General features: G+C 37.7%; 1 protein-coding gene across 8 annotated transcripts in view; it reads left to right on the top strand.

Moving 5' to 3' along the window:
• MAP7D2 (MAP7 domain containing 2) overlaps positions 1-18,335 on the top strand; it is a 41,499-nt gene that overhangs the window by 14,785 nt on the left and 8,379 nt on the right. For 3 of the 8 annotated variants that reach the window (XM_053457293.1, XM_053457299.1, XM_053457294.1), the window contains exons 2-9: positions 4,913-4,990; positions 5,432-5,595; positions 9,505-9,616; positions 10,302-10,400; positions 13,562-13,672; positions 15,895-16,020; positions 17,121-17,272; positions 17,882-18,009. In XM_053457293.1, the coding sequence (XP_053313268.1) occupies positions 4,913-4,990; positions 5,432-5,595; positions 9,505-9,616; positions 10,302-10,400; positions 13,562-13,672; positions 15,895-16,020; positions 17,121-17,272; positions 17,882-18,009 (970 nt within the window). The remainder of the gene's footprint in view (positions 1-4,912; positions 4,991-5,431; positions 5,596-9,504; positions 9,617-10,301; positions 10,401-13,561; positions 13,673-15,894; positions 16,021-17,120; positions 17,273-17,881; positions 18,010-18,335) is intronic. The other 5 variants (XM_053457296.1, XM_053457297.1, XM_053457295.1 and 2 more) reach the window with 5 other exon arrangements.

Consider the following 18,335-nt stretch of genomic DNA (forward strand, 5'->3'; position numbering starts at 1 on the left):
AAAGCAGAAGCAATAGAGAAACTAAAATGGGCTGAATGGTTATCTACCTAATTAAATAAAATTATTCCATGTTTATCAATTTCAGATTTTTTTATATATATATATATATATATATATATATTTTTTTTAATGGACACATTGATAATCCAGAGTGTCGCATATAACAATGCTTATTAATAAAATAATATTTGAAGAGTACACTTTACACTGTGCCTTCTTCCTCTGTTTGGTCCCCACATTAATGTTCTGTAAATGTATGACTTTTTAAGACTAAATTACACTTAAGGGTAAGCATATACTAAGCGCAGCCTTTGTACAGATTGGGTCGCATTGTGTGATTTCTTTTGTAAATGTGTGATTTTCGGCATTTAAATGAAGACTGGTTGCATGCTACTTGTAGGAAAACACTTTGTCTTGTGGAGCTGCCGGGGTAAGCGAGTGCAGACCTGTCCGGGATGTATGTGGCGGTGTCTGCGCAGGAGGCGATCTGGTGAGGGGGAGATATAAAATAACAAGGCAGCAAGTCGGCTAGTTAAGAAAATTCCATTGTAATTGTTGGCTTAATGAGTTTGTGCAGAAACATAGTTAAGCAGTAAACATACTAAGGGGTGCGTATTGTGTGAGTTAAGAGTCAGAGAAGCTGTCTCTCCGGTGCTAGATGTACCGGACTTGCTAGGAAACTGTACTGGTGAAAAAGATTGCGGTCTCGGCATCATTTTACCTGTTTTTTCTTTAAAACAGAATTTAGCGAATACCCGTTCAAGAAACCTATCTAAGGCATAAATATTGGGGATTCCATCACACTATATGGCCGCCACTACGTCAAAGTACCCCAAATGTTTCATGGCTATATTATTTACCAAGGCACTGAATCAGTGGGACTGCACTGTTTTTTAACCCAAATGAGACTCTCAAGCAATTTAAAGCCTACTCTGGAGACCAATAATGAGGAACCTGTATGGCAGGAGGGGTCTTCACCGTACAGTTTGGTCAGAATCTGCAAACATGCTCAGCAAAAAAACAATATACAGCAAGGAGAGCAGAGCATAAATGCATATACATTCAGATTTCCGGGTTGCTGTTAAATTAATAATATCCCAAACAGAGCATGAATTCAGCGCGTACCCAGTGACTAAGATTCACAAAACTCCTATCTCTTGGTAAGCAATAAAGCCATGGAAAACTAGGTAGGACCTGCCGATATTGGGGTAGTTTGGCGTGATGGCGGGCTGAGCAATATAAGACCATATAGTGTCTTATATTTTTTTTTGGGCTCTGTCTCCCTTTCTGTATATTTTTTCTTCTTGTTTAGTGAAGAGGTCAATTCTTTTTCTTCGCTATACTTTATGAACAACTAACCCTAGTGAGCATCTGCAGGAAGAGCTAGGCAGGCCATGTATAATGTATCTTCGTTCTCCTTACCCATTAAAATATGCATTATTCAGGGTCATCTCAACTTTTCTTGCTTTAGAAACTTGCCAGTGTTGACCTAGCGAATAGTGAATAAACCCCATTGTATATATTGTAGCCCAACCAGGAGTCCGCCAGAGGTGGGTGCTTGAGCTCTTTAAGGCAGAATTTTGCGCATTTGGTAATATTTTGGCAACTCATTTCTAATTTCCCTATGTTGTGCATGTAGATAGGCCCTTAAATGTAACTAATATCTGTACGGGAACCTGCTTGTCTGCATGGAAGTTCTTTCTCATAGGAGTACACAACCCTCGCCCCAAAAGGTGCCCCATTTGTGTTGGACAAATAAATATACAGCTTTATTGTAAAAATCATATTTGCTTCCCTTGTAGCAGCATTCTTTGATAAAGCCTTTTCTATAACAACAAATACAATATCACAGAAAATGGCGCACCTTTTTAAATGGCCGGTCAACCCTGTACTGTGTGTGTGTGTGTTGAATTCCATTACGCATTTGATGATGATACACAATATCATCATCGAAATACACCCCCGAGCCAGTCAAGTCTTTCTTTCTATGTGTTCCTTAGAACTGTTTATTAAGGAGACAATACATAATAAATAAACAGAATGGTTTATAGTTTGGGTGAATGTACTTTTTCAGAGGTTTTTATATTGGCGAATCCCACCCAGGGTAATGAGCTGTGAGAAGTGTTGTTGTGCGGTGATGGGTTGTGTGGGTGGCTGGGTGTGAGATTATTCAGTGCTCTTTTATAATGCTAGGAGTCCACTGATGGGTTTTGTAAATGTTTGCTAGCTGAAATGTCCTAAACTTTTAAACAAGATCATAAATATTGTTCATTAAGATGTGGATCATAATATAAGCATGAGGCAAATAATTAAAATACTAGTCATCGTTATTATTATTAATTAAATTCTAGCATAACCTTTGTAATGATGGTTGCAGGTTAAAGTGTATGTGTGTATATATAATATAATATATATATATATGTATATATGATATAATCCTTTATGAAGATTCCTTGTGGCAAACTTTAAAACCAGATAGGACCAAAATAATTGGGCTAATTGACGCACAAACCATTGACTGCTTAGTTGTTGGACGTTAATTTTGTTTTTGTGTAGTGCATTACTGTTCTTACACATACGTGGCAAATGACCCTACATTTCTGTGCAGCATTTGTTGGTCTTGGCCGTTGTTTAGTTTGCCAAGCCCATGTTAGCTGTCTTCAGAAATTCGCTGCTATGTATCTTTTCAGAATGCTGCCTACATAGAGTCCACCACAAGCATTGAACCTGTTTTGGCCAAACTCCATCTTAGAAATACCGTCTATGCCAATTCTGTAGAGAAGATATTTTATAAAATGGGATACTCCCAAGATGACTTCATCACTAGGTGTAGTGAAGGGATTATTATAGTTCGCAGTTTCAGCAGCCTTGAAGGACAAGTCGTTTTCGAGTAATTTTTTTTATGTCAACATTAATCAAGTCAGTATCATACTTGTCTTTAGGATGGCTCTCTTGTGGACCTACATCCCTCTGTATCTCTTTCCTCCTCAATGGCCCTCTTGTCTAGGAATGCTTGCTGGGTATTCATGTATCACACTGTTGTGTAGACCTAAAATGAATTCTTGATCATCTAAATCTCTTATGCAGTTACATAGGGCTTTTCCAGCCCCCATTCTGTTCACACCCCCAAAAATAACAATGAGCTCTAAAAAGATCTTATGTAATGTTGTAAAGAACTTCTGCCCTGAGTATGTTTTGGTGCCATACCCTGTTTGGAATAAGGACCGATTCACTTGATATTTAGCATGTCAACAATCTGTCGCATCCGCTTTGATGTGGAAAAGGATTGAGATGCTTGTCCTACTTTTGGACTGAATGGCTGCTGTCTGTTGTTGGTGCTGCCTAAGGATGCACAAGGAATAAGAATTCCCTGCTTAGAATTCTCACCATATCTGGGACAGAACTTGCAGAACTTTTCAGAACTTTAAACCTTCTTTCCAAGGCTTATTTCAAGCGTATTTATTTAATTTAACTGGGGTGAATGTGAGGACACTTTTTTTTTTTTTTTTTTTTTTTTAATTCTCTATTTAATTGCAGATGTCTCCAATGCTTGGAACGTGAAATATCTCATTGAGATAGTTAACTAAAAAATAGAATACCAGAACAAATACTGACCCTAATCTTAAAGTTTGTATTTGTAATTTTCTGGATGGTTTTTCTTTTTTTGTTCTACGTTGCTCATCTAGCTTACAAAGTCTTATTTTATTGAATGTGGTAATCAATTTTGGGATCAATAAACTTTGTAATGAAAAATGGATTTTGTTAAATCAAGCCTGAATATTTTTACTCAGCCTTTCTAAGGTTTTTAGCTTTTGGATGTTTCCAGGGGCATAGCTAGAGTATTTGCCCCCCCCACACACACACACACTTTTAAAAAACTCTATTTTCCCACCCAGGGGGAGCAGGAACCTGTATGTACTTATTTAGCCTAGACCACTGTTTTGTTCATATTGGACAGAGTTCCATTTTATATCTCAAACCTCATGTCACAGCGCTATAGGCACCCCACCCCATAGGCTATAACTGTACCATGCGTGACTAGACTTAAAAGGTATTTTATACAGGAACACGCAATCATATTTAAACCTCATCTTAAGTATGGAAAGCTATGGAGGTGTGTGCCGACCTTGCAACAACATCTGTACTGTAAATGGGCCAGTTACAGTCCATTGAGGTGTTATTGACATATTGAGCAATACGCCACGATAAAGTTAGTAAAGTCCAATATCGAGTCGTAAGTAATAAGCTTGGCCTACAAATGCAATGTATAGCATATTAAATGTACAGTAATAAGCAGAAGCAATGTAAAAACAGTGTCTGTGTTTGGAATATTACAAAAGAGCGATTTGAGTTGAGTTTCAGAGTTAAGCTGGTTAAATACCTGGTAACAGTTCGCATACCCTCACATTTCAGTACTTCAGGTTTAATTGAGTTGGTTTAAGTAACTTTTTTTTTTTTTAATATTTTTTTAATAAGAGCATTTTACAGACACAAGTTTACCACCTGGATAGAAAGGTCTATGAAGCTGACCTACAATGGTCGTTTAGAAAGCAGGAGAAATATGAGGTTGTGTTTGGTGGTGCTCCCTTTGGACAAGTAATGGTGGGCAGATGCTCAGTTGCTGGTGCTTCAAATACCAAATTTTGAACTTCCTTCAGCAATTGTTCCAGTAAATTATGGTGTTTTGGTTTTTTCCCCTCTATAATAAAATTAGTTGTAAAATATTTTACATGGGTCTTTAGATCACGGTAAACCCTTGTTAAACATTTAACCATCTCTTAAAGATATCAACCTGTAGCCTTTAACAAGTTAATTGATTTCTTGTTTTAACACATTCTTTTAAGGTGTTTTTTTGTTTTGTGTTTTGTTTTGTTTTTTTATGTGATCTAATATGCATTTTTTTCCCCTTAAGCTATGGACACCTTTTTCAAAACAGATGAAAGGCAAAGGTTGGCAAAAGAAAGGAGGGAAGAAAGAGAGAAGTATTTAGGTAAGCTAAAATATTTCATGCTTTTGACAAAAAAAAATGCTTTGATTTCTACTGTTGTGGATAAATTCCAACCATTAACCTTTTTCAGCCCACATGTATTCTCCTCTTTGGCATGAATATGTTTCCCATTTGAAATATCTAGGTAACCTTGTGGTCATGTCACCTTTTCCTTTATTTTCCCTTTTGACTGACAAATACTATCGAAATATTTAAAACCTTCTATTTTACTCTTGTTATAGTGCATTATTTTCAACTCTCCCCAATATAAGGCAGCCAAATAAATAGGTGCCTGTGTTGGAAAGATCATATAAGTGCATTCTACCTTTGTGTTTTCAAAAAAAAATGGGTGGGATGAAGTTAAAAGGATAGGTAGTAGATGCATTATTAAACACTAATCTGCAACCACCAAACAAGCCCAGAAACTTGTTGTTTTTCTCCAAGCTGCCAGAGAGCAGCAGATGCTGGAAAAGGAGAGAAGATCTAAGCTACAGTATGAAAAACAAATTGAAGAGCGGTTCAAGAAGCTGGAAGAGCAGAGGCTGAGAGAGGATCAAAAAAGAGCAGCTGTGGAGGAAAAGAGGAAGATCAAGATCAAGGAGGAAGAAGTAAGATGGGTTTTGCTTGATTTATCAGTGTCTTGCAAAGTGCAATGATCATTGCTTCGCTTACCTACAAAGAATGGTTATAGTTACAGTAATCATGTGTCTTGAAAAATTAGTTCATGTCTATACTGTTGACCTTCTTCGCTTTGCTACGTGTGCACAATCCTGGTCCCCACCAAGGGGATGTATTCTCTAAACTGAGAGGTGGCAGATAGGACGGAACATTTCAATTCCCCAAAATAACTGTGTACAGTATTATTAAGGGCCAACCCTAGTGAACTTCTCCATCAAGGAGCTGAGCAGGCCCTTGGCAATATCACAATGGTGATATGTTCAGCTCTCTGCAAGCTCCCAGGTCAATGAAAACACCCCACGGCTCACAAGCTCACAATCGTACAAAATAATCCAACATAACGGATCTCCGGTGTCATCTGTAGACCACATGTTGGCTTTGTAGAGCATTCTTGCCATTTTTCATTAAATAGGATTGGATGGTAGCATTGATGTTTATGTTGCGCAATTTACTTTTTTTAATCTGATTTACAAGACAGAAAGCACTATATTTGTGTTACATTTATTTTTTGGTACAACCACAATCATATGAGATCTTGAAGTAATTATATAAAATTATTGGCTTTTTTTCGGTGTGTTTTTATATATGCTTATGTGTTATTAATGTGCTGTTCCCCAAAGAAAACCATATTTTTGAGGTAAAGGTATATCAAATGTAAATTCTATTTTTTTTTGGGGGGGGGATAACATAGTGTACTTCCCATTTCTGTTACTGCTGCATGGCTTATAAGCAGATAATCCCTTGTCTTTGCTTCTAGTATCATGGAGAACTGGAAGTTCTTTGGTCACTGACAGAATTGACCATAAAGATGAGGTGTCAGTCTTAGAGGTGTTATGTTGCTACATAATTTAGATAAACTTTTCTGCTGGAAAGTAGCTCTTCCTACCAACTATAGAGAAATGAAAGGTGAAGAAAAGTATATAATAATAATAATAATGCACATTTATTTTATAATGTTCAGTGAGGGATTTTCGGATGCCTTTTGTCACTGTGTATCATACTGGTTGTCTACGATGTCTGGTGTTTTAGCTTCTTCTCTGTTTTGAGCATCACTGCGGATGCATCTATGCCACGACATGCTTTTTAGAGATTTTTTTTCATGTTGGGTTGTAACCGTCTTGCTATTTTCTATTATAATTAATTTTGCATGAAAAGGGTAGACATCAAAGTTTATGTATTCTGTTCTACGCTGTATGAAATCAGTGTAATGATTGTGGTAGTACAGATCTGTAAACGCATTTAAATGTGGTGAACGAAACCGTTTTATGTTGCCTCCTTTGCTGATTATTACCTTACATGTGAGAATTCTTTGGTTTCTCAAATTGTTTAAATCCAACTCATTTAGGTAGACAACAATAAGTCATCTCATACAAAGGACTACGTTTAGAAATGTTAGGAATTTAGGTCCATTGGTAAGTCCATCTGATGGCTGTAACCTGCACAGTGGACGTAGTCGTGGCTCCCAGATTCGTAGGACCTCAAGACTGGAGAGAACCTTCAGTCTTGCCTGAAAAACTATCCCTTCTCACACATCTTATCACTTAACACTAGTACTACTTCCAAACACTTTATACACAAAACTTGTAACTTTATATTAAAGTGGAACTCATATAATTATTAGTAAGACCCACTTTATGTGTATACCATGAGGGAAGCAATCCCACCGACTGAATCTTCTATTAAGTGAGATAGCTCAGTTGCTAAATACCCATGATTGCAGAGCCTGTTCAATGCTCAGGGTTGCAGGTTCAAATCCCGACAGTGTCATCCCACCCCTTCACCCTTCTGCCAATAAAAGGGTATATAATTCATTGGGTAATAAGTATTATTCAGCTTTGTGCAATAAAAAGAGCTTTGAGTCCCGTTAGGAGATCCGTGATCTCCCCAACCAGTACTGGAGGCTGCAGCTGCTGATCGGGCGGTTGTGTGCCCCCTCTAGGCTGGGGCCGAGGCGAGTGCCCTCCCTGGACCCCAGGTTGTGAACCCCGCTAGTTATATGTTCAACTGTCTGGTCTGGAAATCACCCCTTCATTCTCAAGTCTGACGTTTTATCAGTCCATTGGATTGTAGCTTTCCCAAACCCTCTGCCTCGTTTCAGATGGTTGTTTGCACTTACTCACCTACTTCTGTTGATTTTATTAACATATCCTAATTTGCATCCTAACACCCCTTAGCCCTTATTACGTCTACAAAAGAGCTACTACTCCCTCTTTTCACCCTTCCTTCTCAATTACCCATACTATTCCTTTAGCTCTTGAATGGGTCCCTCAAAAACCCACCATTCCTGCCAGGAACTTTGTATATAAGTACCATAAGGATAGATGGCAACTCACAGGTTCTCAACTCTGTGTCTGTATCTATTAATGTATATTTGTTATGTTGTATGTGTTAACTGCCCCATTTAAATTGTGCAGTACTGCGTAATTTGTTGGCTCTAATAATAATTTCACAGCATTTAGTAGGCTGTGTCATTCTCATGTACATCTTATGTAAACATGTTTGTTTTTGCAATTCCTCATATGGCCACTGGGGTGACTAATGAAACGAGGGCAAGGACAGTAGACTGCATTTACCCCATGGCCCTATCCTGTCTAATTCGTTTTCTATACTTCGTACACCTGATGTTTCTGTTTTTATTAGTAAAACCTCAGCGCGTGTTTCCCAGAATGCATTTCCACTTTGTCATGGTTTTTGCGTCAGTTTTTGCCAAATTGCGTCTCGATTTCAGGAAATCCTCTTTAAAGCAACACTTTCCTCCGGAGGCCAAGCAGTTTCTGGTGTAATGCTAGTAGCAGGTCCCCTGGGCTTTTATATAAATAAATAAAAAGTAACCTTTTAAAAACCATCAATAGTGTGTGATGCTGTCATGGCAACTCCAGTCTGCACTTCTCTCTGGGGAGCCATCAGTTTGTAACCTTTTTCTCCTCCATCTCTTCTACAAAGACAAAATCTAATAAATTAAAACCTGTGCTCATAAAAATAAATTGTAAATCCTAAGAAAAGCATTTGTGATTTGATAGGTTCACTTGATGGGTAAGCTTGGCAATATATTGCTGTATGTGCAATTAAAGGGTTAAAGTTATGTCTTGATTATTTACTGGAATTCAGAGTACAATTATTAAATTTTTAATGCTGAGAACAAAAAATGCTGCATTTGGAAGTATCAGCAATCATCAACAGAATAAATTCCCCTTTTTTTTTCTTGTAATCTAAATATATATATATATATATATATATATATATATATATATATATATATATATATATATATATATATATATATATATATATATATATATATATATAATAAAAAAAAATTATCCTTCCTTGATATATCATAGTCTTGGGTGGTTTATTTTTATTTTATTATTCGGAGATTAAACTCACAGCATTGTCTTAAAATTGTCAGGACGCCGGTTCATATCTGTCAAGTGTGACCATGTAATGTCCATCGATGCTGCAGACTGACTTGCAGTCCTCGGTTCTTTGTGTGATGGCAGTAGCAGCTTTAGACTGGAATGAGTTAATGCTGTCAAAGCATTATTCATCAAGATAACTGCTCATTGGCTGCCACACCAGAGGCATCAGATGGAGGAGTCTCTGATGCAACTTGTGTTATTTACCTTCCAAATCCCCTCTAGTGGCATCCGGTGACTAGGAACAAAACCAGCCACCTCCTCGTCTCTAAAGGGTTTGCTCGTCTCCTCCTGGTTTCTCAGGTCTAAGACTCCATCCCTGACAAGCAGTGCTTTTTACTATCCTTCTGTCGTCCTAAACAAAGGCTCTACAAAGCAACTCCCCTTTTTTTCTTTTTTTTTTTTTCTTTTTAATTTGGCCAGGAGCGATTAGAGGCCATGATGCGTCGCTCCCAGGAACGCAGTCATCAGCTGGAGCAGAAGCAGAAGAGATGGTCCTGGGGAGGTGCCCTTGTAGCAGGTTCAGGAAGAGATGGTGAGTTCCTCGAGCCTGCATTGCAGGTCCTTTTTAGCATTAGATCACATTTACACCAAAAGTTTGCATGCATTGACATTGAGAATTATGTTAAACACCATGACGCTGCAGAAATTTGCTACGTTTACTGTGGCATATTATACGATGAATTATTCAACAACTGAAATGTATCAGTTTTTTTTGTAAGCGAAAACCATGTTATTTGAACGCTTTTCTTATGACTTCTGTTTATTGAAAATCTATACATTTTAATTGCGATACCATCCTTACATAAGATATAGAGTCGCATAAGCTTTCGAGACCTTTGAGGTCTCCTCTTCAGATAGAATTAAAAGAAGACTTTGGGAACGAAGAGACCTCCTTAGGCCCTGAAAGCTTGAGATTCTACAACGTTTCTATGTTGGCCCAATAGAAGGTACCACCTCTAACTGAAGACTCTGTTTTAGTGACTCTGCAGATAAAAAAAAAAAAAATAATAAAAAAAAAAGGATTTCTTTGTTATGTCTTTGGTGGAAAAAAACCTGCATGTAGTTTACGTCCAAAGCTTTAAGTCTGGTTGCTACTATGTAAAACTTTTTGTTTTTCAGGATACCGCATTTGTGCGGTTTATTTCCCATTTTAATATAAATTCCATTCAATTATATTAGTTTGACAATATGTTGTGCTCTGGTTTTGTGCTGTGCAGGTGAATCCGAAAGCCCCCCAACCCCTGAGCTAGGTTTCTCTGCCAACACCCTTCCTCCAGACCCTGTGACCTCTGCTGGAGCTGAGGATTCTTCCAATGGTATTATAAGCACCACAGTACCATTGTGTGTGTTAATCACATCACTAAAGTCATCAACCAACCTATTCGTCACCAGACATTGTGTATTTTAGGGACTTTTTATTTTGTCGCATTCGTTTCCACTTTTAGTTGCCTGGTTTGTTGTGTGCCATGCATGCATTTCACGAAAACCCATTATACATCCCATACAAAATATACCATGATAAAATAAATAAATGAAAGCGCTTATATGATTTATATGATTATTTATGTCATGGTTTTATATCATTTCGTATTAGCCTCAGAAGACTGCATCAAGACCGTATTTTATAATTTTTTATTTTTTTTTTAATTTTTTGTGTGTTTATCTATTGCTCCAGACCGTAGTACATAGTTGAAGTTAATATATATGGCAGGGAAATGTTCACAATGCCAATTAGTAAATATTTAATAATAATTAAAATGAGCAGACAACAGTTTCATGGTTTAAAACGACTTGACACTTAGAAATTCTTATGTGTATGTGTCTATATGTTTCCACTGTATGTGTCTATATATGTAACCTAGTCCTTTATTGCTTTTGATTCATCAATGTTATGTTCTAGCAAGTATTATAAATGCTACAGTTAATTCAGGATGGGAGTATGAGGCATGTTAACAAAGCGACTGACCTGTTTGGCCTGAAAGGTCAAAAGCCAACCTGGCTGCTGTATTGCTGTGGGACTCACCAGGACCAGTAGGGACTAGATGACTGTTCTTGGCTGTCTTGCTGGAGGTACATGAGCCGTATTTGGCCTACCTTTCCTGACAGTGCAGTTTGGGATTCCTGGTGCTTGAATATGTTGAGGCTAATTCCATGCGTGATAGCTAGGGATGGTGGAAGTGTCTGTACAAAGGCCCCAGTGTCCGTAGTGGGGTTTGTGAAGGTCCATAGAGCATCATTAAATTGTCTACCACAGAACCCAATAAATGTCCACCATGAGCAATGTTTATGCCTACTCCTGGTGGTAGCATTCTGATAAAAGGATTACAGCAGTTTCTGTAGGCCCATAATAGAGACATCTGGCCTATTTTTCCATTTGTTGATCAGCGATATTATATGTTTGAGCGCTGGAGATGTTGACGGGGAGATTCATGCTGCTTTTCATGAGACTCCTGGTAATATAGTCCCTGATGTTTGCATCTACTGTACCAAGAGTAGCTTCGCCTCTATACGGTTAAATCGTGCTAGCCGTGAAATAGTGAGATGTCACAGGAATGGATTGCCCTCTGCAACCACGCCCTTTTGGGACTTTAATTCCGAAATGGAAAACGCTGCGTATCAATGCAGTCTGCGCTTTCCATAAGATAATGTATGCATTGCAAACGCCTATCACTACGTGGCCACGTTCAGCCCCTGTGCTGTGGGAAGCAGGCTTCTTGCATTCGTTATACGGTTTATGCGAGTCTGTCTGGAATCTATGCCTAGTCATTATTCTGCCCTCCCCCCACCGCATTACCGTAACACTAATTGAATTGTTACAAATCATTACAAATAGTGCTTAATTTTGTCAATACCACCAAATTCAATATTCAAGAAACAAGTGTCCTGCTTTCGTTATTCATTAATATCTAACATTTATGGAAAACATAGGGACTGTGTATTAAATAAGAGACAATAAAATGGCCAGTGGGAAACATTCATTGAAATGAACAATCCACTTATTTTTATAGGAATTTATACATCACGCAGTTAAATCTGTGAATTTGTATATTTACGGCCCATTGTGTTTAATGTTCTTTTGTTGTGTAAAATATTCTTTAATGTTGTCTCAAAAGCTAACTGCATATTAGCCCTTTTTTAAATGTATACCAGTATGTCATTAAGTCACCGTATGTGTCCCACCCAGCTGTGTCCACAATGCCTACTGCATTTGTACTTCACTGTACTGCAGTATTACTGCACATTTACTGGACTTTTTTTTTATATTGCAAACCTACAATTGTACTTCAATGTACTGCAGCTTTATTGCATTTGTACTTCCGTACAAAAATAACTGCAGTAAAACTGCAGTACAGTGAAGTACAAATGCAGTAAAACTGCAGTAAATGTGCAGTAATACTGCAGTAATACTTCAGAAAAACTGCAGTAATTACTTCAGAAAAACTGCAGTAATTTTTTCGTAAGGGTGATTTTAAATTTTAGACGTCTTCTGACCAACTTTGTACTTGTGACATCACAGGGCACTTCTTCATAATCAAGGATCTATTGAAATGCTTTGGTGCTGGTCAGGCAGAAATTAATTTATCTCTCTATCTATATAATTTCTGATGTCACAGCTGTATGTATTTTAATTAAATTAACCTTTAGCAAAATGCCTTGGCCAAGTATTTGTAGAGACCGGTCCCCTGGTGTCATTTGAAGCTTAAAATAAAACTATCCCGGTGGCTATTTCAAATGCTGGGAGGTATGTTATCGTAGGGTTTAAAGAGGCCACGAGGAGAGTCGTGTCCGTTGACCATGCGCAGTTTTGCTGAACCAGTCAGAAATGAGACTGACGAAGCCCGAGGGCAGGCCTGGTGGCCCCAGACTTTAACACAATTAGGAGACCAGTCTTTGCTAATAGTTTTCTGAAGATGTTAGTGGTGGTCCTGGAATATGTTGGCTTTGGTAGGGTGTTTGGTTGCTTTTTCCACAACTTTCTCCAAAAGTTATGTGTAAGACTGCAGATTAGTGGATCCAAAACGTATCCAGCAAACCCGCCTATAATTAAATGTAGATATGAGCAACTTTTAAGTAAATGCGTGGATTGTGGTGGAATCCTTAGAGCTCTGTATCATAATATTCAGCCATATCATTTATTGCGCTGCTTCGCTTGTTTACATTGATTATCCTTTATGAAGACATAGTTTTTGCAATATTGATACTTGTCTCGTTAGTTATAACTAAAGGTCTTTGCAGTGCTGTATGCTTTCTTCTACAGAATTCTTTCCTGAACAGTACATTTTGTGACTCTGCGTATCAGCTTTAACTTTAAAGTGGACCATATAACCTTTTGTAAATAGAGAAGGTGTTTATTAAACAACAATACATTTATAAAAATGTAAAAAAGCTTAAAGCTCTTGTCTGGAAAACAACCATCTCTGTGCATGTGAGTGACATTTAACTTGTATCAATGTGTTCAATGCGTCTCTCTCTACAGCCTTTGACAAGCTGTCATCTTCTACAATGAGTCTGCAAAGGTCCGTGGACTCCCCAATCAGTAAGAGGCTCTCCGCTTCAACAGCAGCAATCACACATTCCCTTGACCGAGGCAAGTGACCCAACAGCCTCCTGTTGATGCTCCCTGTATCTTCCTTTCCTCATGTCTGTCTACATATAACTACTCCCAGTCCCTCGTTTCTAGACCTCTTGTTTCCCTTGTCATTTAAATCTAGAGAAATATGTTTTATGGGCTGGCTTATTTTGGGCTTCTCTGATAGACAAGACAGAAAAATATTAATGGCAAGCTAGGCAAAAGTTCAAAATGGATCTGGATCAGTGCAATTAATGGGTATCTTGGATGCTTGATGCTAAGCCAAGTATCATAAGGTTCTTATGATGTGATGTTTCTGGGTGTAGAGGAGAGCCCTGGGTTACAGAGTTATCGGGGATACATGGCAACAGTTACTTTAACCCCATAAAATGATTATATTTTTAGATAATTTTTCTGTCTTTTCAGGGGCGGGTAGATGGGTTGAAAAGTTTTTTTAGCTCAACATATAAAGAAACAGTTTGATACAAGGTTTTATTAAACACACTCTCCCTTGATGTCTGTGCACGTCATACAATTCGCCATGGCCTTGATTCCAGTGGAACAGAAGTCCAAAGTCTTCATGAGACCTCCATGTCCACTTTCTCTTTTGATGGAGGCACAAGATAGACATTGTTCCTTCATAACATCAGTCTCATCTTCTTGACTGTATATGTGCAAACTTTATTTTAGCTGTCTTCTTTTCAAAAACAAAAATTAGTAGTATATTTTATCATTTAAAATTTCATATTGGCATCTAGGTAAACTAAGGTCCTTTATTACTATGATCATGATTTAGTCCAAAAAAAAATTCTGTAATTTCATCAATTGATTATTTTTTTTTTGTCTTTCCTGACCCAAGAGGCTGAGATTTTTATCCAGAGGTTAGTGTTAAGCCAGGGTGCTCTGATGACCACCAAAACACCAAGGGCTTGGACCTGAGGTTAAAGGATGGACTAAACTGGTACATGGTATAGATGATCAAATGTGTAATAGTATAGCCTATTGGTTTTGTACAGGCGAGAATGTTTCCCCGCCGGTACATAACAGATCAGACGTTAGACAGCTTGGGTTTAGGATCTAGCTTCCTTCGTACTCGGATGTAATGACTTGAGCGGCTATTCACAGAATAAAGGAGAACTTCTCTTTGGGTATTCTCTGCCGGTGGTGTCTTGACGGACACTGCCAGAAACAACATTAGATGTAAAAAGGTTCTCACAGGCTCTATCCAGACCCTCCTGAAACCTCTGAGGCAATGGGGATCCAAGTGATCTTGCTCCAAAAATTGTACAGTAAATAAATATAATGTTGAAAATAGTTAAATAGAAAAAAACTGAAATTAAAACAACTACTCAAATGAAAAAGCGAAGAATAAAAAGTGTAAAAATAAGTACCCAAACACTTCTTCCCCCAAACCAGCAAAAATGCTAAAACAGCAAAAAAGCTTCAGTCAGTTAGGAGAGTAAAACCCCTGGTCATGAAGGGTTACTATGATTAGCTTTCATGGATTAAACATGAGTGCTACCTACACTATATAAGAGCTTCACAATTGTCATATCTGGGGAGAAGGTACTCTGGGAGCGTCAGAATGTTTGTTCTGTTGCAGTGCAGTAGACAGGAGGATGATGGTTCACAAAGGGTTTGTATAAATGCCAAAGCTGCGGTGACTTTGAATCCATTAGAGGTCATGTTCTCTGCTTTTATACGTGCTGCTATTTTTTCTATTTAACATTTATATTTTGCTTTTTTAGGATTAACCCTTTTTCTGTTGCATTAAAGGGACTTACTACATTGTTGCAAGAACATACCACCTCTGTGCATATGGTGGTGTTCCTATATTGTTTTATGAATTTTCAATTACAGGATCACTAAGACCCCCCCCCCATTTGTACGCTGTATGATTGTGGCATCTTATGGCAAAGCTATTGATCCATCCTCAAAGAAAAACACAACCGATCTATAATCCGATTCTCCCGAATGCTGTATGTCTCAGGCATATAAAAAATGAACACTAAGAATTTAAAGGAATTTAGAACATATTTAGTTTTTTTTATTGTGTGTACTATATTTTTGCATGTATTCATAGAATTTGCAAATGAGTTTTCTTTTGCCATATCCTATCATTTCATATTCATTGCTTTTTTCCCCATTTCAAACCATCAGCTTATTTTGCTCATTCCTGTTTGTTTGTTTTTATATTTTTATTTTGTTTCAACATTAAATGCTGTGCTTCCATCCTTCAGCCCATCGCATGCATCTTAGTCCCTCGGAAAGTTTCATTGTCACTCGTCTGTTGATGCCAACCCATTCTTCTTTAGCCAGAAGCAGGAGTATGGCAGTGCTCAATGAGTCCTGCCATTCAATGTCAGGTAATAGAGGAATGGAATATATAGAAAAAATAAGTAAAATTGAGTTTTCAGATGGACAAGGCATGAATGTCCAATTATTTTCGCTGGATTGTTCTAAAGGAGCTGTATGTTGCATTGTTTAATATGAATGATGCTTTGGGGATGGAATATTTGAAGTCGTGTACTGGACCATCATTTATTATGAGATTATTGTGTGATGTCTATGGAAACACAGAACCTTCTATAGTATGCTTCCTGTTTTTATATAATGCTAGCTAATGTACCCATCAATAAAATGACAGCATTGCAGACTGTTTGTATAAATATTCCAATGATTTTCAGAATTTTTAATTCTATGAAGTGGTTCTGGTGACGGGGGTTTATATTTGCTTTTGATTTGGGGTTATGGATGCTTCACATACCCATCCGTACAATAGCTTTGTGCTTGTGGAGCAGTGCAGTGATGATTGTCAATAACTGTTCTCTCCTTGATGTAGTTATGCGTGACATCATATTGTCTGTTCTTTATGAAATCTGGCCAGCAGTGGTATACGTAGTGCATTTGACACCTGGGACCAATCTCCGTGGATTGCCTCAGCCTAGGAATGCCACTGCTGGCCTGGATGTTATAGTTGGTTGAAATACTCCATGTAAAAATAGTTGTATTTTTAGAATACAGCTTTTTTTTCTCTGCAATTTAACCTTTCGTGTAATGGAAGTTGCAAATGTTGGGGTTTTTTTTTTTTTTAATTAGAATTATTATTATTATTCTAACATATGTTAAAACAGTCATTTTAAATAGTCACATTGGCACTGGTTGATCTGGTTAAAAGGTGTCGGTACTATGAAACCAAGTAAAAAATATAGTAGAACATAACTAGACCCCTTTCTTATTACCATGTTTTGCATGAAATGTGAATTGCAAAAAAATCGAAGTAAAAAGGAAAACTGAAACTGGAGTTCACCACATGATAACATCTTAATTGTGGAATTTGCATATTTTTGTTTTACTCTTAACATATCGGTATTTTTTTTCCTTTTTTTTTTCAATTTTTCCTCCTTTCTTGAACTTCCTTTTGCATGCGCCTATTATCCTATACCTTTAAACTATAACTCTTTAGTCTCCCATGTCTGTCCTCGTGTAGCACCTGCTAGTCCTCTTAAATCACCCTACAAGTCTTCTCCTGTACGAAGTGCTGAAAGAAGGAAGACCTTGACATCTCCTATTACACCAGATGGCAACAAGGGAGCGACATCACCGGAATCCACACCGGTAGTGTAATTTGTCATTTACCATTGGCTGTTGACACATTGGTCTCAGGGAGACTGGTGCAGTACAAGTTGCAAGAACTGAAACCATGCTGCACAATATATTTTTAATCTTGTTTTGGAGTGTGACTTCATTAAATAAAAATAAATTCTAAAATACGCTCTAGAAGATCTTTTTGATCTTGTTTAGATTTTTGGAGTATGACATCTTATTGTTATTACATAATCATGACATCATCTTAGCATTATTACAACATTTGGAAACATCCTAAATGTGCTGTGCAAGATCTTTTTTACTCTTGTTTTGTTTTGAAGATTTTGGTTTTGGAGTGCGACATCATTAAAATGGACACCATGGAATTATTACAACATTGTAAAAGATCTTTTAATACAATCACAACACTTACACACTTCCTATTGAAGCAGGATGTAACGTCATAGGTTTACGTTTTGTTCGTGTTTGTGAAGGCTATCCTTAGAAAAAGCAAATGAAAGCAGTAGTTACGCATATAAGCAAAATTGCATAATCGGTGATTGATGACATATCTTTATTATTGCTGTTATGTCTACTTGTATCGGTCTCAAGAAACCCAATCGATGTTTGATATTTCAGCTTGAAAAAGTAAAGAAGGAAAAACGACCCACAACCCCTTCACCGTCGTGTGCAGCAAGTTCTCCTCTCCGAAGATCAGAGTCCCCTGCAACATTTTCAAAGAGGACATCTTCCCCAGCAGCATCCAGGTATGAGTAATGGGTAGACCATAAGTTGATTGTAGTAACAATGGGCGGTTTGAGCATATCCGTCGTCCAAAATTCAGCAGGAAATGTCCAAAAATGAGGAAGGGCCCCAACCAAACAAACACAAATTAAGCTGAATGCTCAGAATTTGAATTTGAATTTTGTTTTCTGCAGTCACAATCTTTTGCTGGCTCCCTACCTTCTCAGTCTCAATTTCTGCATGTCTGCTTCTTGTTTTCCACTCCTTCGTGTCTTCGTTCCTCTCCAGTGATCCACTGCATTACGATGGCCTTGTGGAGCACTTTCGCATCGGGGTGAAGCCTCAGCAC

The sequence above is a fragment of the Spea bombifrons genome, chromosome 2 (assembly GCF_027358695.1).
Source record: "Spea bombifrons isolate aSpeBom1 chromosome 2, aSpeBom1.2.pri, whole genome shotgun sequence".
NCBI classification, from domain to species: Eukaryota; Metazoa; Chordata; class Amphibia; order Anura; family Pelobatidae; genus Spea; species Spea bombifrons.